Here is a 27,372-nt window from a genome sequence, read left to right as displayed (position 1 = left end):
TTTAAAAAGTCATTGCCTTGCAGCTGGGGAGGGAAACCTCATAATTCAGAGCTGCTCAGGCAGTATAGCAGCAGGCAGCCCATTGCATTGGCAGGACTGGGACTGTCTGTCTCTCTGCAACAGGCAGCTCCTGGCCTGGATGCTTTGTCCCCAGTGAAGCCTGTGGGGAAACTCCTTCTGAGCTCAGTGACAGCAGGATCTGGCTTTCGGTGCTTTGAGTAGCAGTTTGTTAAGGCCACCAAGTGGCCATTTCTTTCTTCTTTTTCTCCCCCTCCCCCCCTTCTCCAGGCAGCCAGCTGCAGCACCAGTGTGGTGGAAAGGCTAATGTAGTAATAAAGAGATGTAACAGGATTTTGCCTTACATAAAACGAAATCGCATTCTCTACTTCTCATACCATTGCACTATCACAAATAAATTCTCCCTTCTGCAAGTACTAAATGTCTGTGAAAGAAAAGGGTTAGAGAAGCTTTAAAAAACCTAGCGGTTTTGACAATATGCTCTTTGCAGCAACCATTGGCAGCGATTTGTCGTCTTCTCAAGAAGTAAGAGCTGGGGAGCACTGCAAGGGGATTTTTGGAGGCCTTTGTAAGTCTGGTAGGTCTGAATATCCAGAGGTGATAATAAGGAGGGATGAACTGTCCCATGATGGGTCTGAGGTGCTGCAAGAAAACCAGTGGCAAGTTGTCCATGCCGTCTTGCTTGGACCAGTAGCCCATGGTGCCTTCCCGCTCAGTCACAGCCAGAATTGCATTTGCTATAAACAAGCACAAGAGACAGTTCTTTTTTTTTTCTTTTAACAGGCACTGTATTTTTTGACCCAATCCACAGCAAAAGAAAAAAAAAAAGAATTATGTAACAAAATGAGTAACGCTAAGTGGGTAAGGGAATTTCTTGGTGTTTTCTAGCATGCAGCGCCTTCGGTAGAGTGTGCATGGCTAAACCTGCATCACCGGCAGTGTGAAAAACTTTATTTTGCTTCAAAAGGGAAGCATTCGCCCATGCTAGTAAGTCACCCTTCAGAGTATCCTTCCTGTTCATGCTAACCAAGGGTAGCCATGCATGCAGAGATCTCTTTTTTTTCACCATTAGAAAAGAGTAACTTGGTAAAAAAGTTAATGCAATAGGCCATCCAGGCTGCATCAGCTGTCAACAGCTGCTGCAGCTGTTAACTCCTCAGAAGGTAGTGTGGGCCAGCATCAACTGTCAGGTGAAATTCAGAGAATATTCAGAATTTTCCTGAGATAAAGTGAAACAAAGTGAGGTGGACAACATGTTTCGAAAGGCGAGTTTTTCCCATGTCACTAAAAAGAAAGCAGCACCCCACCGCCACTGAAAATTTCCCTCCCTACCTTTGCAAATCTCCCCTTGGTGTTCAAAGCGCTTTGCTTCAGCCGCTGCGAAGCAAGTTAGTATAAAACCAAACACTGCCCATAGGAAACCCTCTGGATGTGTGTGCGCACACTCTCACTTGTGCAGAGCTTTTCCAGTTCTCCCTGCCAGCACATACGCAGACTAGTACCTGGCGTAAGATTTTCCTCTACCTAAATTTCACTGGGTCCCAAATGTTATTCTCCTGACAAGACCTTTGGGGATGCAGCACTACGATCGCCATGGCCCTTCCTTACACGGTGATACCAAAAGCTGCTGTGATCTGGAGTGGAGAAAGGTGGGAGGAGATGTAATAACATATTGTTACTATAATTTCATGTATTCATTGTTCAGGGAGACATTTCCAAAAGCAGCCAAGTCTCTTTTTCCAAAGTGGCCAAGAAGTTGTGAAGTTTCCTCCTGACTTCTGACAATACTTTAGCTCTGGCGTATTTTCCCTTGCATTTAGCAGTTTTATCCTCCATCACGCAGGTGTTTACTTGCTCTCAGCATCTTTGGAAATAAGGCTTATTAACATTAATAGGGCTCTCCAAGGAAGGAGAAGCATCCGTCAGGCTTTACTGGCCGTTGGGGAGAAGCGTGCCTCGCAGCCAGCTGAGGAGCAATGCAGCCACCGCTCTCCTCTGGCCCCTGGCAATAGCCTGCTGTTTGGAGGCATCAGTGAGGAGGAGAAGACTGGTTTCGCTGCCCCTTCCACCCTACTCCACAGTATGGAAAACCCATGTCAAAGCTGCTCTAGGCTGATCCCAGGAGAGGTAGGTTACTTTAATAAATTTTATTAAAACTTTGTAGTGTCGAGCATTCTCCACGCTCCCATTCCCTCTCATTTATAAAGGCACCTGGCAAGGAGGACTGTAACACGAATGGCCCCGTTGTCACAGGACTGCAGAAGGATGATTTCCCCCCTGCAAGAGCTTGCACCAAAGCCCCTGCCTAGGGCAGCTGGCCTGTTGAGCGGTTTGTGCTGCCCCGTGATCCGAGTGCTGGAGCTGAAACCGCTGTGGATCCAGTGGTTTATCTGGCACTGTGCTGTAAAGTGACATTTGATTGCATTTGGTGTTGCAGCTAATGAAGGTGTTTCATGTTTTTGAAAACTTTCAGAAAGCGTTCACTGATTTTATGTACGTGCTAGACTGATCATTGATAGCAGGAGAAATTCTGACTGGACATACTCGCTATCCCCCATTCTCGCCCTCTACCGAAATCCTTGTTTACAAAGACTTGTTTCCTTTTAAATCATTCTTCTGCACATCTAATAGGGCTGACCCGCTTCTTTTCAAAGTGAAATACCACTGTACATTCATTTAGGGCTTGCATTCGCTCCCTCTAGATCACAGCCAAACTTGCATTGTGCTGCTGTGAGTGACGAGTCAGGTCTCTCCTCAACAGAAAAACATAGGCAGGTTATTTGTGTTGCTGCCTAAAGAAGAGCAATTAATAAGTGGATTTTTTTTTTCTTTAAATAATTTAGGTTGTAGCCCCCCTGGCTCACTAAATATTTTTCCTTTGGGGCTGTGAGTTCCTCTTTTGTCTATCAAAAAGAAGAAGGTAACACAAACTGCTAGACCATCGCCACCACCTCCTTCTCACAACCATCTGCATCTCATCACCATCTGCTCAGTAAGTCCAGGCTGAGGATTTACCCCTCACTAATCAAGATAGGATGAAACCAAATCATGTTTGAAATTGTACAGAGTATGCTATACCTATGGTCTCTGAAACATCTCCTTCCAAAGGGATGTATGTGCCACAAGTCATTTCCACCCTACAGTGGCCACAAACAAGAGGAGACCCTCCCAGTTTCTTTAAAGCAGGGAATTCTCAGTGGCAGCCACATCTATGGTTTTTGTGAAACTTCCCAAACCTCCCTCCCTTCTCATTTGTTTTCTCTATCATTTAAATTCCTCCTTTGCATTGCTTTTCACAGAGATGCTCCAATTCAAAAGGACAGAAAAAGCCAGACAGTTTTATATTTAACGGAGAATTGTAGTAGGTAGTGGGAGCAGAATGGGCAATACGTATGCAGTAGAGATCTTGTGGATTTTTTTAATGTTTGGTGTTTAGTCTTCAGTGATTTTTTTCTTGTTGTGTCACCCTAATCCCTTCCTTCTCCAAGTCATTTTCTGATTTAACTGGGCTACTTGCAGCTCAGTTTCTTTGAAGTGGAACCTCAACCCCAAAATATACAAAACCAACTTGATCTTTTGAACCCAGGAAACTGTGTGGGTTTGAACTTAGATACAAATTAACCCAAGCACAATACTTACATTATGCTGGTATGAAAGCCAGCAAAGATTGGTTAAAGCAAAAATATTTGAAGCGGTCACACCAGCAGCCTCCCCTCCTCAGCGCACAGGGCTCTCACGTCCCAGGATGTCCAACACTTGGGTGTCATCCAGCCACAGACTCTTCACAACCTCAAAACATACCAGGAATCAACCAACGTGCCAGCCAGTGCTCAGTGCTCCCCAAATCCCTGGAAATTCGCTTCTTCCTTGCTGGAGGAAAGGACTCGGGAGAGCGATCCTGAGGGGTCCCACCCCAGCCCATGCACCCAGGTGGCAGCCCCCCCATCACCAGCTGCATCCTTGTCCCACTCCTGCAACAGCCGGCCTGACCCTTTCCCTGCATGTCCCGCAGTCTGGAAATGGAGTCCAAAAAGGGAATTTTTCCCGGGGCATGAATTCAGCCTTTACCTTGTTCGTCACCATAATAAATCGTGTTTAGCTCAGGTACCACCTCTGGAGCGCGAGGTACCACCTCACTTCACTCCGGTGAGATACCATCCCCAACTTGGTTTAACTTCTCCTGTGATCAAGATGCAGTAAGTGGTTTTGTCAGCATTAGTCATGTTGTCTTCAGCCAAGTGCAGCGTGTAAACTACATTTATGGGCAATGCTCTGAGGATACGACATAGCTGAAGAAATTTGGCCAGGTGGGTTGATGGCCTGAAATCTAGCTGCCTGTCCACCCCACCTTTTACTCCAAACAAAGCAGGTTGTATATGGGGGGCGGGGGGAAAGGTACTCCTACACTTTGGATTTAGAAGGCTCCCAGGTTGGAGCGGGATGGACACGTTACTCCAGGGAGGGGGGGACACGCGGCCATGCTGTGCCCCACATTAGTGGGGACTAGTTTCCTTCGCTTGATACTGGCAGTCCTCAATAGCTGCCCAGTAGAGATGTGTCCCAAATTACTCGAGTTAACGGAGAGGTTGTTCTCAGCATCTCCTGGCCAGCACCAGAACATGAGGCAGAACTGGCCGATTTGTTTACTAGAGGTCATTAGATGATAAATATTTTTGCACTTAAGCAAACCAGAAAGCACCAAAATAAAAGTGCTAAAACAGTCTGTCTATGGTAAGCAAATAAAAACATGTACATTTTTAAAGCCTTGAAAAGAGAATTCTAACACATTTTTCATTTTTTTTTCTGTTTTGTCAAATACCAAACACATCAGGTTTTGAGTTTTCATATTAAAACTCAACATTTTTTAAAAAATGTTTTTTCTAAAAAAGTTCTCTATTCTTCTTTAAAAGTAGTCAGGAAAAAGATATGGCTTTTTTCTTGATCTGCTTCCACAATAGAGCTTTTTATTTGTTGTAAATTTTAAATTTTTGCAGCAATACATCATGCTCAGCTCAATGTTTTTATTTTAAGGGCAGGTTGTCTCTCCAAAGCTTTTGTGTTGGGGGTGATCCTTTAAAATACAGGGAGCGGTACTTACTATTATTTAATACATGGCATTTTAAAGAATGGAAATGGTGACTGGTAAAAATCTGAGTTTTTCAGAAAATTGAGTGTTTCCCCTTTCCACAAAACAGGAAGCTTTTGGTTTCTTCAACCAAATGCCAATCAGCAAAGAAACAAGAACAAGCAAAAGCACGTGGGAGCAGAGATTTCCTTTCGGCACCAGGTGAGTGACCAGGCTCCTTGTGATGCTCATCTCCCTGAGCAGTCGGCTCCCTCCCTCGCCTGAACTCATGAGGGACAGCTGGAAGAGAGGTGAAGGTCATCAACACGTCAGCTGCTCAGACGGTGACAGGGAATAACAAATATGCAATGACTGCCTGTGAATTAAACAGGCATTATTTCAAGACAAAGCAAACATATTATTCACAAATAACTTATGTATTTCTGTTCAGAAATTTTCAGAAATTCACTTTGTTAAGTGATGGCAACCATGCATTCCTTATTTTTTTTATTTGAAAACTACTTACAATTTTTTTTTCTTTTTTTTCCCCTACAATTTTTCAACTTTTTTTCTTTTTTTTTTCCCCACAATTTTTCAATTTTTTTTTAGATGCATAACTGCTGCTTGCCGATGAAGGTGGTTGGACTAGCATAGGTTGAACTGCTTTGGGGTGATGGGGAGGGAGGATGACACCATATTCAGAAATAGAGCTAATGCAGAAAAAGGGAAGGGGAAAAGGATGCCGCTCTGGTGCAAGCTGCTGCACTTCACAACCAACCTTGGCACACAAGAAGTCCAATTTCTTGCTCATTCAACAACAGACTCTCAATATTGTTTTTATTCATAATGTTGATGATTTGATTCGCAACACTACTCACTCACATGTTTTCATTTCCTCAACTTGGTGGAATCATCAGATTTGTGTGACTGCAGGTCTTTTTTGAAGTTTCAGGAAGCTTCACCTTGTCTTGCTTGGACTGATGACGATCCAGAGCTACCTTATGGCTTTTCAAGGAGTGCAGAGCAAGCTTTAAAAATACCTTTTAGCAAAATTGGAATTGTTACCAGCATCCTGCAATATGCAGGCACATGAGCGTCTGTGTGCAGACACACAAAATCCAAGGTTTTTCTCCCTTACAAAATTAATAAAGCCTAGAGCACCTCAAGAGTAAAGCCCACTCCTCCCATTGGTTTTAGACTGGAAACATTCATGTTTTGTGGTTCCAGATGGCTACAACAGGCGGTTTGGACACTGGAGCAGTACCCAAATCCTATCCTTCATACTCCTCTTTACTCCTCTGGCTTCCCAAAGGAAAATCCCTTCTCTACCATTTGGGTTCCCTGCACTCTCTCAGGGCACTTGGCTTTTTCCTCAGACAGCAGTAGTATTTATTAATTACCTCTTGTACCTGCAATAGAAACAAATAGAAGTTAGATACCCTCCAGCAGCTTTTGCCCTCAAGGATACGCAATCTCAGAATGATTATTTCCAAGTCATACGGCTTTTCACACATATTCTGCATATTGAAGAAAATAGTCCATAAATCTGAACACGAGTTATTTTTCATTTCAGAAATCTGCTCATAAGTCACAGTCTGCTTGTATCTCCTTTCCCAGCCAGCGTGGGGAGTGTCGGAAAGCATCAGAAGCAGGTTATGAAAGAGCTGTTCAGCTGTAGCCCTCTGGATCCTAGGTCAGCAATTCAGCATGGCATTTGGGAAAATAGAAATGTTATTGGCTTGCTGGTGGGAAGGATGTTAATGATGATCCAAGAATAACCAGAGATCCCTGAAAACACGGGGAAAGGTAAATAAGGGGGGGGGGGGGGCGGGAAGAGCATGGAAATACCACCAATTTCCAGAAAAAGTAAATTAATGCTTAGAATGCCATTGGATGCGAATATATTGATTACATTATCATTAAAACGGTCTCCAGCATCCAGCAAACAGTGTTGCTCTTGGTGGAGCTCTCCCTTCTGGCAGTATAACGTCGATGGTACGACCTCTCCCTCCAGGTGCCGGATGGGACCCGAGCCCTCGGGGCACGGCTGGCAGGCGCGGATGGGGCAGCAGTGCTTACGCTGCTGAAGCCTTTTGTCCCCCACTTCCAGCAACACAGCCCTCCCGTGCCTGTTTTATAAAGAAAACACCATCAGCCCAACACTAGCCGCCCGAGCAGCCTGCTGCTTAACCAGGAGGCCCCGAGGAGTGGGAAGCCCGTAAAAATTTTGCTGTTTGTTTGCAGGGGTGAAGGTGTCAACTCAGGGTTTCTAAACTCCTGGCCTGATGACCCAGCGGAGGGGAAGGGTGCCTTGCTGCTTGCGTGCTGCGTCGGTTGGATGTGGCCGTCAACCTTTTCTCTTCAAAGGAAAGCTGCAGGATATCTCAGGTGCTGGGACATGCAGTGAAAGCCTATTTTAGTCCCAGGCACGGGCTGATGTGCAGAGGAGGTATGAAGGTAGCCTTATGAAAGGCGGTTTGAAATATTCTTGGCTACAAAGTGGAGGGGAAGTACGTGAAAAGAAAACAAAATGTACACCAAATCCACCCAAAATAATCGCAACTGGACTGTGAGACTTTTCTGCTTAAAAGACACGGCCATGCTTGCCGGTTTGCTTTATTTCTAACAGTTTAAAATGACTGTGTAATTAGTAATATGGAAGATATATGATAGACTAACACTGTTTCAGGAGTCACTATTTTAAATAGAGGAACTGCAAATAGCCTCCCAAAATGAGAAGGGAGCGCTTATGACACCAGACGATGCTTAAAATCGCCTGTTGCAACTTGTGTTAGACTGCTTGTAGAGCAGGTGCTTTGCTGGAATAAAGCAAAGTAATTGGGAATCTGCCCCAAATTTCCACAGTGTCTCAGGATTCCATCGGTGCCATCCACAGAGGTCTTTCTGCTGTGTAAGTGGCTTGTGAACTCAGCCCCACGCCTGAGAGCTGTTGACTGAAGCGCGGGGTTGCGAGGCTTTAATAGTGCCGATTCTTGGGGTCTGAGCTGTGCCGCTGCCTTCGGCAGCGGAGGGCAGCATCTCACAGGGACTTGCAACAGGGATTTGTGAGGACTTCTGAGGGAAGAAGACATCCAGTGGAAACCAGTGCCAACAGCAAGGTGTTGCGCCTTTCGAACACCTCCATCTCAGGAGAGGGGTTTTGAGGCAGCTAAAGATGTAGACAGGCAGCTGCGGGCTTTCCAAAACCACTTTTAGGGGCTTAATCCACTTCTGAAAACTCATGTGCTGGTGTCATTTGTCAAGGGCTTCAGCACAAGCTTTGCTGGGTTCCTGAAGAGCCCTGGTCGGGGTCTTCGCCCAAGACTAGAGCTGGACCGCTGGGGAAGGAGGTCCCCGGCCGCCGCGCTGCTGCTCACCGGTGGGTCCGCTCTGGGCTGCAGCGAGCGCGCGGAGCGCCGGACCTTCACTGCCCACCGGGACCTGCTGTCGCAAGCACAGAGCCGCAGGCGGATGGGTGGCCGGTGCAACCGGGGCAGCCCTCAGCCCCTCAGTGGGTGCCCCTCGCTCCCCCCTCGGCAGGTTCCTCTTCTGCACAGAGGAACTCCCCCTGCGCCGGTGCCCGCGGGGATTTCGCGGTCTCTGGCACGGGGAGAGCCCCTGAACGAGGGGCAATCCTCAGAGGGTATCTGCCGCCGGCCCTACTGCCTCCGGCGTATTTCCGACAGGTCCCTCCGGCTCGGAGGGTGGGTTCACCCCGTGGTTTTTTAGGGAGGCAGGAGAGGCTTTGCGCCCAGGAGAGCAAAGGCACCCTTTCTGAAGGAAAGGAGGAGTCAACTCCTGAGCGCAAGAGCGTTTAATACGTGTGCTCTTCGGCTCAGCACTGAACCTTTCGACGGGGAACTGTACCACAGAGCCCCCGGCAGCCAGCCTGAGCTGCCATCTCTCTCTGCTTTCTGCCTCGGGTGCAATTCCCAGGTGAGTCAGCCGGGACTTCGGCAGAGTTTGGTGAAAGCAGAAGCCAGCTTTCTATGCGTTGAGGGTTTGTGAGCAACTGTTGAGAAGAAACAGTCACTTTTCCTGGCATGCCTTTAGTCAGTGTGACCTTAAGAGTGTGAAAAAACAGGAGGCCCAGCGGTGACTGCCGTGGTTAAACAGCAGCAAGAGCGTTTTCACAAGAGGACTTCAATTTGGTCATTGACACAGAAAACTTCCATGAAGGCAGTGGGGCTTTTGGGTAAGGTTTGAAGGGTCAGGCACTCACAATGGTGTGGAAATCACTAGAAAAACTGAACAGGCTGTGAGGTGCTGTAAGTGTTCAGATCACCAGCGAGGCTCGTTAGGGAGGAATTGTCTCTCAGCATATGCAAAAGCACCCAATGAAAGTTTACTGGCACGCTGCTGCAGCATTTAACGCAGACACCACACTTGTGTTATTGATCAGAGTTTTCTACTTTACTGACCAAAATGGTGGTCCTAAATTTTTTTTTCCATTTTAAATGGAAATGGCTGATGTCCAGAAACCCTGAGGAGCGAAGTCAGCAAAGCTAATGAGATTAGCATGTCTTACTCATGAGAAGACTTATTTGCAAAGGCCGAGTGTGCATGTAGGGTCTGGCTTTAAGCATCCCCTCTAACGTTTAGGCAACTGGAGACAGTTTTCTTATTTGAGTTCTTGCAGCAACCAACCACCCAGCCAGGTAATATTTCCCACATAGGTACTGTCTGGGTTTTTTATGATTGACTTTGTCTTCTCTTAAAGATTTTTGAATGTATAACTCATCTACCTCTCTACACATGGATTTCTTTGGACAAGAACAACTATTTTTTTCAAAACATTCTCCAGCATTTGAGAAAGATGCTTTTTTTCCCCAGAAGGGTTTGACCTAATGCAGATCAAACCTGCATGTTTCACACTGGCCCAGAATTTGCTGCCTTAAAAGGTGCAAAAGAGAGAAGGCATTAGAAGTGTTCATTTTATAGTGATATATTTCAAGGTGGTTTCATACTTAACGAAATTACAGTTGGCGCCCTGAATACCACACAGTCTTGCCCCTAGGAATCAAAATTGGATTTTCAGATAGTCTTTCAGATGTCTTTTGGTAAAGCTGTGGTTGCTCATCTTGATTCACGGTGGCAGTCACCTCCAATCTCAAAGACGCATTTCTATGTTTTGAAGGTGCCTTAACTCGTGACTGAAAAGATTTTGGACAGGCACTGCCAATTCTTTTTTTAGAGGATGGATGGCGTGTTATAAACCCGATATCTAAAAACGCCTGCACTTCTCCCTTCTCCCTCAAAACGTGGCGATAATTACATTTAAATTTCAGAAGATGGCGTTGAAGATTTGCAATTAATATCCTAAACTCTGCGTGTACCCTCCACACCGGCGGCCTGCCAGCACCGCGCGCGATGACTGGTTTTTTGATCTGATACGTTACGGCAGAAAGGATGTGGATGTATGTTGGAGACGTTAAAACAGAACAACAACAAGAAAGCGTCGTGGCACGAAACACGTGTTTGAAACCCAAAAGGCGCTAAGAAAGACTTTCATGCGAGCCCGGACCTCGCTCCTTCACCCCCCCCCCCCGGGCTCCCACCACGTTAGGACAGGGGACTTGGCGGGCAGCCCACCCAGTGGGTCACCCACCGCCCAGCCCCGCTACTTAAGACGGGCTTTCCCGGGACAGCATCCCCCCACTCAGCGGGGCAGGACCCGCTCCCGGCGGCTGCCCCCGGCTCCGGCTGCTGCCGCCCCGTCGGGGCTCGCTGGGACCCGCGGCCGCTGCTGCCCCCCCCCAACCTCATCCCCCATTTCACACCTTACGGACCGCCAAGCGGGGGCCAGCCCGAGCCCCCAGCCCGCCGGCTCGCCTCCCCCTTCGCCTCGGGGAGGGTTTCTCCCCTCCCCCCCGCCATCCCGGGCCGAGCCGGCTTTGGGTCGCAGGGGGTGCGGGCAAGGGGCAGCGGCCCCGGGGGTGGGGGGCTGGGGGGCGGCTGCCCCCGCCGTCTCCCCGGCGGCCCGGCCGGCGCCGTCTCGAATATTTCTGGTGGGTGTAGTTAGCTGGGTCTTTTACAGTAAAAGCCGCCTGGCTATCGCAGGTAGGAGTTTCCCCATGCTATTTATGTATATGCGTCTGTCTGTATAGATTTAAAAAAAAAAACAAAAAAACCAACGCGGACGCAGAGAGGGCGCCGGGCTGCGCCCCCCCCCCCCCCGCCCCGCGGCGTCTGTTTACCAGCAATAGGCATATGTCACTGCCTCAGATGTTTTCCAGCTCGCAAAGTCCCCGCTCCCCTCCGCCGGCTCCACCTCCGGGCCGGGGCCCGCCTCCCCCCCCCGCCCGGGCCCGACGCCCTCCATCATATAAAGAAACTTCCCGGTGCCGCCGGCCCAGTCGCCGTCCGCCCCGTCGCAGCAGCCGGCGGCCCCTTGCCCGCTCCCAGCGCCGCCACAGAGGTAAGGGCCGGCGGCGGATCCCCCCCCAATCTCTCCTCAGACCCCCGCGGGCCGCCGCAGCGCTCCGCCCGCTCCCCCCCACCCCCCCAGCCCCGGGCAGAGCGGCCCCGACGGGCCGGGGATGGAGAAGGGGGGGTGGGCGGTGCGGGCAGGTCGGGTTTCCCCCGTCTGGGCTTTGCCTTGGTGCTGTCGGCACCTGAGCGAGCCGCTGGGCCTTTTCTTTAAAAAAAAAATAATTTTTTTTCCCCCTAATTTAAAGCAAAAAAATAATACCCACCCCGTTATCTGCTCCCGAGGTGAAGGTTCTGCCCTGGGGAGGGTCGCGGGAGCAGGTGTTGGGGGGTCCACTTCATGCTCTAAGAGGGGAAAGGACTTTTGGGAGGGGTGAGCCGCGGCCCTGGCTGGCCCCCCCCCGCCCCCCGGCACATCGTGCCCAGGGGAGAAGCTGGGGGACCGGGTTTGGTGTCCGGGGGGATGCTGCTGCCTGAGGAGGGGTGCGGAGCTGCCCGCCCGCTCACAGGAGTGTGCACCTGCCTGACAAGGGTCTCCGAAAGTCTCCCGGTGTGTAGAGGCAAGGCCAGTGGGCGAGGAATCGCTTTTAGATTAGATGGAATGGGAGGGAGGAAAAACCCACCAAACTAAGCTTTCGGGCATTCGAGCACTTTTTCAGATCGGGGGGGGGACAAACCTGACGCCAGGTCCCCGTCGCTGGTGTCCGTGTCCTCACGTTAGGACCTTTCGGGTGGGTGCCCATCACTGCAGAGCTGCACCGCTCCCGGTGCGTGCCCACAACTCTGCGTGGAGCTGGCGCTCTGCGTGGCTGGCTGCTAGCTCCCACGGCCCTGGGGACGGTGCCCTTATGCCAGGCTCTGTGGGTTGCTGTCTTTCCACTTTTAGGTATTTGCAACGTATAGATATGCATGTTACTATATATGCCTGTTGGGAGCAGTTGGAGGGGTAGATATGTATAGGACATCATGTGTTCAAATGTGTCTTGCTTAAGTGAGCTTGTAAAAACTACTTTGATGTTACAGTTAGATGCCGTATAAATCATAACTGCATGTGAAGCCCTCCAAATCGTGTGCGTGCGTCTAATGTTGCGTATGTGCACTGTCGTATGCAAATACATTTTTATGCAATTTTTTCTTTTTTGATTAAAAGGTAAAAACCCAGTTGAACTCTGAGCAGGACAAGGGGTTTGTGCCTTAAGTCCCTTGCAATGAAAATTTCAACTACCCCTGTATGCTCATGCAAAACAGTGTCGGGACAGGGGGGAAGTCTGTCAAAGTCTGCAGCACGAGAGGGCTGCGGGGGGCTGTGCCTGGTTTCCTGAGGCTCTGTACCGTGTTTCCCGGCCCCCCCCAGGGCCCCCCTGCACACTGTAGCTGCCGTTCGGCGTGATACGTGTGGTACCAGGGACCGGGGACCGCTGGCAGGGCTCTACACGGGGACTGCAGCCGGCGCCTGACCTGTGGGTTTTCCTCTCCCCCCCATCCCGCCCCTCTCCCCCTCCTCCACAGCCCCCCAGAGCGCCGGTGCTCGGGTGTGTGCGGAGAGGTGAGGCACCCCACGCCCCCCCACACCCGACCCCTGACACGAGTGGCATGAACTTGGAGCCGGGAGAGTGCGGGATGAATTCGGTGAGCTGTGGCAACGGGAAACTCCGCCAGTGGCTGATCGACCAGATAGACAGTGGCAAGTACCCAGGGCTGGTGTGGGAGAACGACGAGAAGAGCATCTTCCGCATCCCCTGGAAGCACGCCGGCAAGCAGGACTACAACCGCGAGGAGGATGCCGCCCTCTTCAAGGTAGGGCTCAGCCTGGGCTTGGGGCTGTGGGACACAGCCGGGGCGGCAGGGATGCCTGGAGGCTCTGCGGTGGCCCCTCGCCGTCCCGTCCTCGCCGCCCACCTCCGCGGGCTGGCTCTGCTGGGTGCCTGCGGCCGCCGGCTGCCTGCCCGGTGGCCCTGGCTGTGCCCTGGTGTCCCCTGCGCTTGCGGGATGAGACCACCCGCCCTTTCCCACTTCTCCGTGTGGAGCTAAATGCTTGTGGCACTGTGGCACGACTATTTCCACAGCTGTCTTGGATCGTTTTCGCCCTTCCCTTGTGCCTGCTGAACTGTTTTTCCTACCTTACCATGCTGCTTTTTTCTCAGCCTAAGTCTGCAGGGAGTAAGTTCATGCACATATAAGCACACACGTATATGCTGTTTCAAGAATTGTGGACTTGTACCTTGTAGTTGATCCTTTTTCTTTTTCTTTTTTTTTTTTCTTCTTGTTCTTTTGATTATCTGAAATGTTTCCAGGCCTGGGCTCTTTTTAAAGGAAAGTTCAGAGAGGGCATTGATAAACCAGATCCCCCTACCTGGAAGACAAGATTAAGGTGTGCTTTGAACAAGAGCAATGACTTTGAAGAACTGGTGGAGAGAAGCCAGCTGGACATCTCAGATCCCTATAAAGTGTACAGAATAGTACCAGAAGGAGCTAAAAAAGGTAAAGCATCTCAAATTCCCAATGTAACTGAGTGTGATTATGTCTCATTGTAAGCATATGAGGACTGAAGCGTGCTTTTATGGAATGGCCCTGCACTTTTAAAAAGTGTTTTGAGGAGCCAAAATGGCAGGGCTCAAGTGCAGCTTGTTCTGATGACTTAAGAGGCTGCGTCTGCAGGAGAACTGCTGGCGTTTGAGTCGGAGCGTTGAAAGGAAGCCCTTGCAGAAGATGCAGACAGGTGCCCTGCACATCGCTGGAGGAATTGCTCTTTTAGCTGGAGCCTCCCTGCCAGTTCTGTGTAGCGAGAGCCAAGCAAGCAGCTCAAGGGACAGGCAAAAAAAAAAAAAAAAATTGCTTGCTGGATCTAGGTTTTGAATACAGGGAAGAGCAGAAGTGTTTTGAGCCAGACAGTAGGTAACTGCTGCGGGGGGAAGAGCTGGGAGCGAGGGATGCCCAGCCTGCAGACTCCTGGGCAGAGGCTGGGGGCAGTGCCTGCTCTCCAAGAAGCCCCTGGTCCCAGAAGGGCTTGCGGGAGGCAAAGGCTTGGCACGGCCCGGGGGGGCATCGTGGCACACTGGGAGTGGCTGGGCAGCACTTTCCTGTGGGGCAGTGGAGAGCCTGGCGGGACAGGCTGCTTCGTGGAGCTGCCTGCAAAGGAGGGCTGGGAATCCTGTCCCAAATGGGTGCCAAAGGGCATTTTAGTCCTCCGCTTGTTCAAAGGCGGGTTGTATGGATTTGTCTTCAAAGTGCCAATTTCAGATTTCCTTAAGAAGTGGTTGACATAATTTATTTTCATCCCTCTGGTGAACGTAGGTGCAAAACAGATCAGCATGGAGGACCAACCGTTAATGATGAACCATCCCTTTCCAATAACTTCTCCTTACACTTCACTACCATCTCAGGTGTGACATTAATTATGCATTTTGCTTGGTGCTTGTACATTGAGCAGCAGCATAATTTCTGTGCTATGTGCTATGTTTGTCTTTGCTGGCATGGCTCTCTAGTTCTCTCTGGGAAGAAACTTTATTATGAAAACTAAGAAATCGAGAAGCAACTTTTCTAATGTCATATGAGGCCACAGGGCAGTTGATTTCCCTTGGTGTTGTTTATCCCTGAGCAATAGCTCTTTTCTGTTGGACGGTAGATATTAGCGCACTGCCATTCTGTTGATGCCAGAATGTAAGCGCCCAATGAAGCCTTGTTCTTCCAAGCAAACATTTACCAGCAATGCTTTGACTGCCTTTTGTTATTCTACCCTGCTTATTATTTACACCAGTGGTGAGAAATTCGTTTGAAAGCCTCATTGGTGGTGGTGGCGAAGTGCCATTCGTGTAGCCTGGGCAGTGCTTAGACCTCCATGGGCTTTGGCAGAGAAAATCAAGGAGCTGAGATGTGAAAGCTGATGCAATGCGTAGCATTAGTTTTTGACAGCTGCCGAGTAAAAAAAAAAAATCTCGTTAAATTGAATAGGTACCGAACTACATGGTGCCCCACGAACGGAACTGGAGGGAGTTTGCCCCGGAGCAGCCGCATCCCGACATCCCCTACCAGTGTGCCAGTGTCCCTTTTGCAGCTCGCAGTCATCACTGGCAAGGGCCTGGCTGTGAAAATGGTAAGACGCTCCTGTTTAGGGTTGCTTGCTGAGGTTGGTCACCTAGGAGGACCGCAGATTTCAGGTTCCTTATTTGTGGCTTTGATTGGAATTAGCAGAAGTAGCCGGAGAGGAGTGCTGGGCTCCCTTCGAAGAGAGTCACAGGGTCCGTGGCAAGAGCCTTTGTCCTGGCTCTTGCTTTCGCTGCCACCGTACATGTGGTGTGTGGGCTGTGCAGTCCTCTGAGCTGATACAAGTCAGCCCCCAAAAGTCCTCAGGTGTCTCAAAAGCCCTGAGCAGTAAGAAGGCAACCACCCCCCCCCAAAACCCCAAATAGGAACATGTGTCCTTTAGCTTCGCTTTCTGATTTTGGACCTTCTGAGGCACACATCAGTGAGGTTTTCCCTCCAGCCTTGTGGGTTAGAATGGCATTATTCTCTCAAGAGGAAAGCTGAAATTATTACTTTATTTTAGTGCTGCAGCAATGAGACAACTTGTCATGGATTGAGTCTCTCTTGGGGCTGGTAGAGCAGAAACAGAATAAAAGGATGTTCCCTTCCCCGAAGATCTCACAGTACTAGAGCCTAACATAATCATGGCTTTCCAAGCTCTGCGTCCTTAGGAAAAAGCCTGAGTTGTGAAAATTGGCAACGCTGAAGCCTGCAGGGGATAAAACATAAGAGAAAGGGAACCGTATGCCATAGACCCTTGCAGGATAACTCACCTGAGGACATAGGCATTTGCTTTGTGAGGAGAAGCAGCTGGCTCAGAAGGGCAGGAGAGGATGGGAAGTGAGGAAGGACTTCTTAGAGCAGATACTACATTCTCGGAGGACAGCTCTCTAGAGGTTTTGGTGCAGAGAAATCTAAAATCTGCTAAGAAGTAAATTCTCAGTGCACTGCAACTTCTGCTGGCAGTATATTGGAATTATTAGGCAGAATCCTTTGCTTTTAGTTGAGCTATCTGCTAATAAAAAATTGAGGTAGCAAGCTGAGTGAACTCTGCCCTGAAGTACATCCCCTGCAGCAGTTAAACACACATTTGGACACTTTGCTGAATTTGGAGGCAGTTGTTAGTGGCTGGTATTGGCTTTCTCATTGGGCTCTAAAACGCGTCAAGAGATGTAGGTGTTTTTTATCCACATCGCTCCAGCTTCTGATTGTGGTGGGTTCTGCCATTGGGAACGGTAGTGCGCACTTGTCTGCAAGTCACTTGCATTAATCCTCCAAAGACTTTTACTGACATTAAGAGACAGAGGAAAACATCGATTGCCTGTGTTATAATCCACTTACTAAAAGGCATCTCTTGGAACAGTCTAATAGTAGTCCTGGTAATAAAACCCTAATAATCTCCTGCTGCACAGTTTTCTTTACCTACTTTTTAAACAGTGTTAAGTCCAGCTGTATTGTTATACCCATCTTTAGTAAAATTTCTTATACGAAATGGGTTGTTTTATGCAGGCAACTTTCAAGAGCACTGTGGGCTAGTTAAAAATGTAAATTATTTCTGTAATAGAAAAACATGTTAGGTAAGGAAAAAGGACTAGGGGGAATACTGGAATGCTAAGGGAGTATTTAATGCTCCCTTAAAATATAAATACAGTCCCAAATAACAATACAGTCCAAATAACAACTGGAGAGATTGGTAGAGTTGGCATACCTGGAAAAATTGGGAAATAGGACCTTTTTAAGAAGAAGGGGGGAAGAGAGAGAGTTCCTAGTGGGCCCCAGAAAGACTCGCTTTTGCATCGCTGCGATCTCTGCCTGAGCTTTTATTGTAGGATTTAGGCAGCTGTCACTGACTTTTGTTTGTGAAAACAGGTTGTCAGGTGACAGGAACCTTTTATGCTTGTGCCCCTCCTGAGTCCCAGACTCCTGGCATCCCGATTGAGCCAAGCATAAGGTCTGGTGAAGCCCTCGCCCTGTCAGGTAAGGTCCGAAACCCCCCGGCCTCTCTGGGGAGCTTGACAAGAGACTCCAGCTTCTGACTTGCCCTGGCACTCTCCCTCCTTTCTGATGGAAAGGGGAAAGAGGGAAAAAACCAAGAAACCTCTTTAATGAATGAATTCGGTGTATTGGCGTAAGACTCTCTCTTCCAGGATACTTGAGCACTTGCAGCCCCAGCTCCAAGGGATGGAGGTGGCTAAAGTTAATGGAAGTGCTTTGCTGGCTCACGGTGTTAGTGCTGGGTTGCTTCAGTGAGCCACCAAATCAGGCCTTCCCAGGGGAGTTTGGAAATTTTGGGAGTCAGTGGCTTTTAGTTCAGTTCTTCATTTGGGAGGAGCCCCCCCAAAAACTGGTGTTACCTGGGTACCTCACTGTGCTGCTGCTGGTGCCATCTGGCTTTGCTCTGCTTCATTATTCGTGGTGAAAAAAAGGCATTCGGGAAAGAAAAGGGAAGTTATTTCAGCCAGGTTTGCAGACGTCCGGATGCTGGGCGACTTTCTGAGTAACTGGGAGAAGGTGTGGGAATGTGCTTTTCACAGAAATAACGGATAAACCTATAACATGACACTCAGCAGGTTTCCCAAGTGGGACTGTTCTCCTGAATCAGGGTCTGTATGTGTGTATATATGTGTATGTGTATATAAACACGTATTATACACACACGCATATTTTTTTTTATATAGATATAGATATTCAGTGCTGTGTGAGTTCTTAGGGGTCAGCCAAGTTGACCGAATGGCCATTTGGAAGTAAGGCTGGGGATTTCAGGTACGGCCCTGTTGGAGCTGGAGCCAGGAGTCACTTCTGTTCAGGCAGCTGAGTGCAAGCTTGCAGGTCGCCTGTGCAGAAGCCTCTTTTATGCAAAATCTGGGGAGAAACACAGCTACTTCCTGGTTAAATCTGAGGAAGTGTACTGAGTTGGTGGGTTTAACTGTGACATGAACTTGGAAAATGTGATGAACTTTTAGTGTGCAGACTTTTCCTTTTAAACGGAAACGTGAAGTTTGCGGGATGTTAGTTCCCACCAAATTCCCACATCAGTAGCCCTTATAATAAATTGAGAGATCATTAATGCTACCGTGCCCCAAAAGTTTTAGTATTTATATCCTTTATGTGATTTTTGCTAATGTGAGCCTTTCTTCTGGGTGTTGGTGACCACCAGACTCAGAAATCTCATGCAAACTTGTCTCTTGGTCTTAGTACAGCTTTGAAACATAAAACATTCACACTAATGTACATTCACAATGATTTTTTTTTTTTTTTTGTCCTTGTAGATTGTCGACTCCACATCTGCTTATATTACCGTGAAATACTGGTAAAGGAGGTGACAACTTCTAGTCCTGAAGGTTGTAGGATATCCCATGGCCAAAGTTATGAGGTCAGCAGCCTGGAGCAAGTTATCTTCCCTTATCCAGAGGATAACGGCCAGAGGAAGAACATAGAAAAATTACTGAACCACCTGGAACGAGGAGTAATACTGTGGATGGCACCTGATGGCCTCTACGCTAAGAGACTTTGCCAAAGCAGGATCTACTGGGATGGGCCTCTGGCGCTCTGCAGTGACCGACCCAACAAGCTGGAGCGGGACCAAACATGCAAGCTCTTTGATACTCAGCAGTTTTTAGCAGGTAATTACCGCTATGGCTTTGATACGTTTCTGGAGACGTCACCCGGTCGCTCTCCACATCACCTTTATGGGAGTCCTCTCTTCGTGTTCCCTTATGAATTACAGTAAGAATTACCCCTCAATTCTTCTAGGCAAGTGCAGTCAAGGGGTAGTTGACTCTTGAATAATCCTGTCAAATTCTGCTCTCTGTGCACGTTCAATGCCCCTGCACAAACCAGGAGGAGGGAACTGATGCTCACCTGGTGACACCCAAAACCCCACATCTCTATGAGAAGTGTAAGAAGGAACCTAACAAAATAGTCTTTCCACAAACTGAGTGACAGAGGACAGTGGATTCCTGATCTGGGATCTGCTAGTGTGAGTCCTGGGTAGGTCTGTGGTCTGCACTGGCACTGCTCTCAGCTTGACCCAGAGTGAGCCTGAGATCTTGCTCAGAATATACAAATACCAGCATGAATTTCAGCAGAAAGCCTTCTTTCCAGTCTGTGCCAGTGTTTAAAAGATATCTTGGGGGTGAAAAGGATTTCACAAGTTTTGGAGTTTCAGGATTGCCCAATACTCTAAGCAAGGAGGTACGTTGCCTCTCCAGAGCTGTGTGGAAAGGTCTGGGTTTGCACAGGGCAGTACAGAGGGGGCAAGGGCACGCGTCAGGACGGTGCCTTCTCCTTCCAGCCCATGGAGGGCAGGGGCAGAGCCTCAACCCCGCTTCCCAGCACTTCTGAGCAGTTAGAGGGAGGAAAGCTGTCCACCCAGAGGAACAAAACTGGTGGGAGCCCGTCATTGTCCCAGGGGACAGCCTGAGCAGCAGGAATATACATTGGCCCTTCTTTGAGATGTGTGGCGTCGCTATAGGTGAACTGAGTGCCTGTGGTTTGGTGTGTTTTCCTATTAGAGCAGGGCATCAGCACTGGCATGACTCTCTCAGGAGAATAATGCCTTCCAAAATTAAAAAGCCCCACCAAACCCAAACCAACAGCTTTAGCATACTTTATATTCCAGGGTTGATGCACCATCCCAGAAAAACGGTCAAGCAAGAAATGAATTTAAAGAGAGAAATCTCATATGGATATGAGAATTGACAGTTAAAAAGGGGAATTTGAGGTCAGGGTATTAGCTTGGGCTTCAATCACATGCTAATTTAAAGATGTATAATTCTGCCTCTGATGATGGTTTTGGAAATCCCTTTCCCTTTTCTCAGGTGTTTTTTTAGATGTAGTCTGGGTTCTTCCAAACGGTTGACAGGACATCTCTTTTTAGACACCTAACCCCAAAGATAAGCTCAAGCAATAGTTATTTTTTCCTCCACCTAAATTACTTATGCACCAGTGCCTGTGCAAACCCAAGCATGTGGTTGAAGTCATAGCCTGTGGTGTGTGCAGAGTGAGTTTTTGCATGTGTTGATGCTCAGCTAGGTTTGTAAGTGGCTTGCCATAGGCGTATCACATCTACATGTTAATTGAATGTACTGAGGTCCCAGACTGTGGGCAAGATTGGAGATTCCCCCCTTAGAAAACTGTGCCTTCCTTGGGAAGAGAGACAGGAGATCTCTACCAGGAGAGGAAATCCTGAGCAGCAGAGGAAAGGGCAGATGCAGAACTGCTGTGGACCACAGCTGTTGGGACCCCGTTGAGGAGCTGGACCCTGCAATGCAAACTGTGCCGGAGCATCGAGGCCCGTGTTGAGCAGCCTATACTGTTGGGAAGGCCAAAATGGCAATAAATCAGAAAAGAGGTGGATGGTCACTCAGGAGTACTGCGTAATAAATGCAGTAAATTGGGCTGGGTGGAGTGTAGGAGGATAGAGACAGAGAATTTGGGAGCGTGAGGGCGGCAGCCAGAGGAGGGTTGGCCTGGCGGAAGGGCGGCTGGAGCCAGAGTAGCGGGAGATGGGGAAGATTTTGGGGAAGTGCATGGGGAGCCCTGCGGTGTTGGAGGAGGTGCTTGGGCCTGGAGAGGGAGATGGAGCAAGTGGAGGGTTTTGGAGAAGCACGAGGCTGACCTCAAGCCCCGATTATCCTGCTGGTGGGAAGGAAAGTGCTTTCTTCTCCAGGTCCATGCCACGGGCTGCTGTGTAGCACTCCCACAGGTTTTCAGGATTTGGAGAATTGCTGAGGCCAAATAAAATGGGGGAAAGGAGAAAAAAAAAAAAGAAAACAGGGTTTTGAGGGAGACCCTGGGGAGAACTATGATTTACTCTGTGTTTTAAGTGAGCTGCCTATAGTTTTACTCTTATAACTGACCCTCCCAGTAAGACCAGTAGTCCCAAGCCAGGGTTGGGACACTGTTGTGGTAGCCACTGCATTCACACCTTGGTCTGAAAAGCTTGCAGTTAGAGTAGAAATGGCAGGGGTGTATTTTGGGAAAAGGTGCGTTTGTCATGCCACATTTGAAGACTCTCCTTTCCCTGTATAGCATGGGGTGCTTCAGTATAAGACATTTGTTTTAATATTAATTTCAACTTTTTCCAGAAAGCATGAACAAGGTTATAAATTAAAGCGAAATCTTTACCAATCAACTATGTAGAAATACTTCACATAATGCAGACATTAATGAGGATATTAGAAGCAATTTTCTTTTTTTTTTTTTTTTTTTTTCTGGAAGGAAATACAGTGCCTAAAACACAACATAATGATTTTGGTTCAAGTGGAAGTCTCTTATGAAGGCCTCCCCAGCTATCTTTCTTAGGGGCCACTTTGACTATTGGAGTAATAACATCATTTGACCTTTTCCCTTTGTGCAAGGGTGTGGGTTAGTGAAGGGAGTAGAGGAGCACAGAAGACACAGGCTCTTTTGCGGGTTCGATGCATGGCTTAAGTACTTCACCTTTCCATGCCTCCCTGTCCCCCACTTGGCACAGTGGTGACAGTGGCTCTGTGACTGTGTCTAGCTGAGGCTGAATTTCATTCCTGGCAGTACTTTGAGTCTCGGGCTCTACTAAGCCCTTACTTTCAGTGCTGTTGTTGGGCATCCGCTTGCGTGTGTCCCAGCTACCACCGGTGTCTGCTCCAGGAGGTTCTGCTGTCAAGGCCCAGTAGAAATACTAATTGGAAGACATCCCATTTGTGCATAAGCAATGACTTGTGAGGCAAGGCAAATAGAAGAATTGCAGTGTTAAAACTAGCTCCCCCTGATCTGTGGGAAAGTCTCCAAAATCAGTGTCTTCTCCTTATCTCTTTTTTTTTTCCCCTGACCTCTCTCATCCTCCCCTGGAGTTACTTCATCTTCTCCCACTGTGCTCCAGGGTCCTTCATTTGGAGCTCAGCCATCCACAAAGTCTTTCTTACTGGCCTGTACTGGTTTTGGCTGGGATAGAGGTAATTTGCTTCATAGCAGCCCATGTGGTGCTATGGTTTGGATTTGTGATCAAAATAGCACTGATAACATAGGGATGTTTTAGCTAATGCTGAACAATGCTTGCACAGCATCAAGGCTTTCTCCGTTTCTCACTCTGCCCCCATAGCAAGTAGGCTGGGGTGGACAAGAGGTTGGGAGGGGACAGAGCCGGGACAGCTGACCCAAGTTGACCAAAGGGATATTCCCTACCATATGACCTCATGGTCAGCAGTAAAACTGGGGTGGGAGTTTGCCAGAGGTTGCTGTTGCATCAGTCGGTTGGTGGTGAGCGATTGCTTTTTGCATCACTTCTTTTTTCTTTGTTTTGTTTTGTCTTTGTTTTTTCTTTTACCTATTAAACTGTCTTTATCTCAACCCACAAATTTTCTCACTTTTGCCCTTCCAATTTTCTCCCCCATCCCAGTGGCAGGAGTGAGCAAGCAGCTGTGTGGTGCTTGCTTACCTGCCTGCCAGGGTTAACCTACAACACAGCCCTTTCTCTCTTCCCAGAGCTGCAAGCCTTTGCTCACCATGGACGTCCACTGCCAAGATACCAGGTTGCTCTGTGCTTTGGGGAGGAATTTCCAGATCCGCAGAGGCAGAGGAAGCTAATTACAGCCCATGTAAGTAGGACTTCTGCCTTACCTAAAAGAAACATATTCCTTGGAGGATATGAAGCTGCCAGTCAGGCTTTTCTGCCTTGTGTAGGTTGCGAGGGAGATAACAAATTCTTGAAAAAGCACCACCATCCAGACCAGGGATGAATCCCCAGATCTGCCAAGGACTGACTGGTAGCCCTCAGTAGGGCAGAGCACCTGATTTCCCTCTCTGTAGAGTGTAAGCATTGTCCGTGATCACTTGCAAATCCCTTCAAAACCTAAAGCTGGAAGGTACCCTGGAAGAGCTGGGCTGTGTTGTTATCGCCAGCCCAGTTGCACAGCTCCTTGGGCTATGAGGCTGGTGCAGGATGCGGTGCTTTCCCAACCGTTGCACCTGAAGATGCTCCAGAATCCCAGCCTGCATCTCAGGGACCTCAGCTCTTAACGGGATGCAGGGGCTGCCCGTGCAGCTTTGGGGTTAAGGTAGCTGGCAAGCTTTTGAGCTGACTGACCACAGTTCGCACACACTCAAAGCTAGTGTTTCGGGATGCTATCTGAGAGAGGGTGATGACGGAGACTGAGACCAGGTACTTTCTAAATTGGCTGTATTGGCCCATAAAACCACAAGAGAGGTGATAATGCACACGTTAGCGGTAGGGTTTAGCTTATCGCATACTTGGGAAGAAAACTGGTGTCTCTTTTAATTTTTCGAAAGCCCCTTTGGTAGCAGCACGGGTCACAGGTCAGACTTCTGTCATGAGCCTTGGCCTCCCCTTAGCTGCGTAGCTTTCGAACTGGTACGCTGCTGCTTAGCGAATCTCTGGGGTGGAAGGTGGGAAGCTCATAAATCCATCCCAAGCTGTGGGATGGTTAGAGGTAGCTCTCCATCCCCATCTCTTGTTAAACTCTTTTCCATCCCCATTTTGGCTTTCCAGCTTTCCATCCCTCCTTCGTAGCATCCCCTCTCCAGCCCCCTTCTCCATCTCCTGCCCTGGCAGCTTTCCTGTGAGCCTGTACCTCCTGCTCTTTCCAGAGCTTTGCTTCCCCCTTACCAGTTGCTCCTCAACCTGCTCAACCTCTCGGGCTGTCCCAGCTCATGGGCTGGTGGGGCTCTACCATCCCACCAAACAGCTATGCCCTGGGAGCTGTCTGGCTCACCTGCCCTGCTGCCTTCCCGTCTCCCCCTGGTGGGATCGGAGGGGCTCAGCTGCCTCTGAACGCCGATGGGTGGAAGGGAAGGGGGAACGGTGGGGCTGCTCCAAGGCAGCGGTCCCTTCTGGCTGTCTCCCTTCCCAGAGGTAGGACCCACATACAGCGTGTTTTTTCCTCCAAAATGGTGCCCGTGTCTTAATGTGGAGGGGCTGGCTGACCAGCAGGAGAGGGTTGTAGAGAAGAGTTGTCCAACCTGTCCGTCCCCTGAGAGTTAGGAGAGCTTCAGGTGTTTGTTCTCAGTGTGCAACTTAAATGTTTGCAGTCAGAGCCCAAAGCCCTGAGGGGGAACGGTGGTTTCTGAAGAGACAGAAGTGAAGGCAGCATTAAATCATATAAATCCCTCGTGGTGGTTGAACAGATTCTTCATCAGAGCTTGAATGAACAGAAATAAGAGTAACCTTGGTGTTAGACTGAAGTCTGATTTCAAACAAACACAGTTGTTTGGCAACGTATCTCAGTCTATCTGAGCGCTCCAGCATTTCAAGTCAAGTCCTCAAAGTACTGTACAATGCAGACGAGACTTTCAGCGCTCTGCGTGTGCATTCGAACATGTCAAGTGGCCACGGACATGTCTGGCCTGTAGGCACTGCTCATGCCCAGGGGCTGGCTAAGGGGCTGCAATTGCTAATACATCATTTGTGTCACTGGTACGTGCCATCTAAACAAAGGCCGTGGAGGTAAGAAGTGTGCGCAGTTAGCAAGGCACTTGGCAGCAGAACAGGCAAAGCCTGGCTTAAAACAGAGATTAGTGAGACCACTGAAATCGTTTTCCCATTCTGGTAAGCAGAACTGTTTTGTCCTGCCTCGTTTTTAACTTAAAACCAGCATAAATAACTAAGAAGAGGAGCATGAAATTTTGTCACATGTCTGATTAACATTTTGTCTGTTCTTAAGGTTGAACCAATGTTTGCCAGGCAGCTGTATTACTTTGCTCAACAAAACAGTGGACATCTGCTGAGAGGCTATGATTTACCAGAACTTATGACTAGTCCAGAGGATTATCACAGATCTATTCGCCATTCCTCTATTCAAGAATAAGATCCTCAGAAAGAGTGTTTTTAAAGGCACTGTAAAGATTATGCAGAGTGGAGGAGCAGATCTGGGTCGCAATTTGGAGATCCACATCACAGCTGGATGTGTTCAAGGGTTCAATGATAGGAAAGTGAACTAGGACAACCATATTGTATGATACAAATGACGGGTCTTCAATATTTGGATGCTACATCTCACATAGGTTCCACTGTTGCTGGGAATAACTCAAAACTGACGAAAATATTGCTATGTTTACGTTTGCTTAATGTTCTCCTTGGGTTTTGAGGACTGATTCTTACCGAAGACTTAAATCCAGAGTTTACACTGTTACATTTGCAGGGCTATTTATTTTGGATTACTGATCTCAGGGAAAGTACATAAATTTGCGGTGTTCCCAATTTGAAACTGTAGCTACTATAGGTGGGTAGCAAACGTAGGTGGTTTGTTGAGAATAGCTAATACATGTAAGTGGTTATAAATTTAGATTCATAAGTGTGATGCCTATATTCTTCTATAGAATATTTCAGTGTATTTTTTAAAAACAATGCAATTCTTCAGAGCCATATTTTTTTAATGCCTGACTGACATTTGTCCTGACAATGAATTTTGTTGCTGCCACTGTTGTTACTGGATTAGCCCCCATAATAGCAGTTTCTAAGGTGATGCATTTATGGTACTGTGTTAAGAAAAGTGACCGTTCAGCTCATGTTACCTGTGGATTTAGTGGATTAACCACTAGAATTCTAGAGTCCCGAAGAGCAGGTTTAAAAATAAATTACATTTTCCTTATAATTGAAAGCTACTATGCATTATATATATATATATGTATGCATTAGAGTTAAGTTGTCAGACCTTGAAAATAGCACAGAAATGGTCCTGGTAGCCCTTTTTTGATGTCGTATGCATGAGCCAGGTTAAAATAACCACCACCTCTGACTTAAAGAGAGCCAGCTCTGCTCTTTGTGAGCACTCGCAGCTTCCTTCCAATGGTACTGAAATGAATGTGAAGGGAGAGCTCAAGGAGAGCAGCGTTTGGCCTCCCATATTAAGACAGTCAAGGAAATACTCGTTTTAATGTTTGTTTTCAAAAATTTTGCAGGAGTACAATTTGATGCAATTTGCAGCTTTTAATGATAGGGTGCCATTATAAAGAGGAAGAGAAGAGGTCTGTTGGGTATGCATGTCAGTGAAATTTCCTTGCTGGCAAGCAGACTGTGTGATCTGCCTAGCTTTAACTCCAAAACATGATCACCCTATGCTTAGCAGACATACTTCACTTGACTTTCTAAATGAGAAAGAAAAACTGGTACTTGGTCTGGCAGCAGACTTGTGTTCTAGGGACTTTGAATTTATACATCTTAAAGATGCATACTCTTTTGGGATATATTATCCCCCTCCTCCACAGTGCCACGCGGAATTAAGAGATCATTTTTACTTTTGTGTTCTTTGTTACTTTAAGTGTTTTTCCTGACAAATATTTTCATAGGGGAGACCTCTTTCTTGGACATTAAAAGCACTTCTCTAGGTGACCTTCAGAGCTTCTGCATATGCTTTTGGCCTGTGCATACATTTTACTGAAAGGGACTTTTGTGTTCAAACTGAACTGGTACAAGACAAATATTTGATGTGTTTTTCACTTTTTCCTAGTGGTCGTTGCTTCTTATGCGCATTGCTTCAGCTCACATCTTAGAATAAAGTCCTTATTCCCTACCAACTCGATTCGTATGTGTTGTTTTCAGTAGCGGGGCGAATCTAACATGCGCGGTTCTGCGCTGTGAACCTGGGCAGCACTGCTGGCTAAGTCTATGGGGAACTGTGTTCTAAGCCAAAAGTGCAGGGAAAGGTCAAAAGGTAAGGATTTATTCTTACGAAAATGTCTGCACTATTAGCTACAGTTAGTAGAAAAAGGGAGAAAAAGGAGGTTGCCCTTTGGCTGTTGGTTTCCCGGACCACGGACGATGCCGCAGAGCCCTGAGCTGGGGATCTGGTGCTGCCACGCACCTGAGAGCTCTGCCCCTGCCCTCCGTGCCCTCCGGGGCT

At 48.1% G+C, this 27,372-nt stretch overlaps 1 protein-coding gene and 1 long non-coding RNA gene across 2 annotated transcripts; both read left to right on the top strand.

The window, feature by feature from the left end:
- Positions 1-2,120: 2,120 nt before the first annotated feature.
- On the top strand, positions 2,121-6,766 carry LOC138690263 (uncharacterized). Its single transcript, XR_011329064.1, has 3 exons — positions 2,121-2,145; positions 5,214-5,305; positions 6,701-6,766. It is a non-coding gene; the product is annotated as an uncharacterized lncRNA (long non-coding RNA).
- Positions 6,767-13,032: 6,266 nt separating this feature from the next.
- Positions 13,033-27,042, top strand: IRF4 (interferon regulatory factor 4). Its single transcript, XM_069808983.1, has 8 exons — positions 13,033-13,309; positions 13,807-13,993; positions 14,807-14,895; positions 15,464-15,605; positions 17,405-17,512; positions 18,805-19,158; positions 23,000-23,112; positions 25,195-27,042. The coding sequence occupies exons 1-8, from the start codon at positions 13,106-13,108 to the stop codon at positions 25,336-25,338; spliced, it is 1,341 nt and encodes a 446-aa protein (XP_069665084.1). The 5' UTR covers positions 13,033-13,105; the 3' UTR covers positions 25,339-27,042.
- Positions 27,043-27,372: the final 330 nt, after the last annotated feature.

The sequence above is a fragment of the Haliaeetus albicilla genome, chromosome 21 (genome assembly GCF_947461875.1).
Source record: "Haliaeetus albicilla chromosome 21, bHalAlb1.1, whole genome shotgun sequence".
NCBI lineage: Eukaryota > Metazoa > Chordata > Aves > Accipitriformes > Accipitridae > Haliaeetus > Haliaeetus albicilla.
The sequence above is the reverse complement of the archived record's forward strand: the minus strand, read 5'-3'. Positions and strand labels throughout refer to the sequence as shown.

Coding starts and splice junctions, on each gene's coding strand:
- IRF4 (XM_069808983.1), top strand. CDS start 13,106: ATGAACTTGGAGCCGGGAGAGTGCGGGATGAATTCGGTGAGCTGTGGC. Junction 13,310..13,806: donor AGGATGCCGCCCTCTTCAAG/GTAGGGCTCAGC, acceptor AAATGTTTCCAG/GCCTGGGCTCTTTTTAAAGG. Junction 19,159..22,999: donor TACTCAGCAGTTTTTAGCAG/GTAATTACCGCT, acceptor CTCTCTTCCCAG/AGCTGCAAGCCTTTGCTCAC.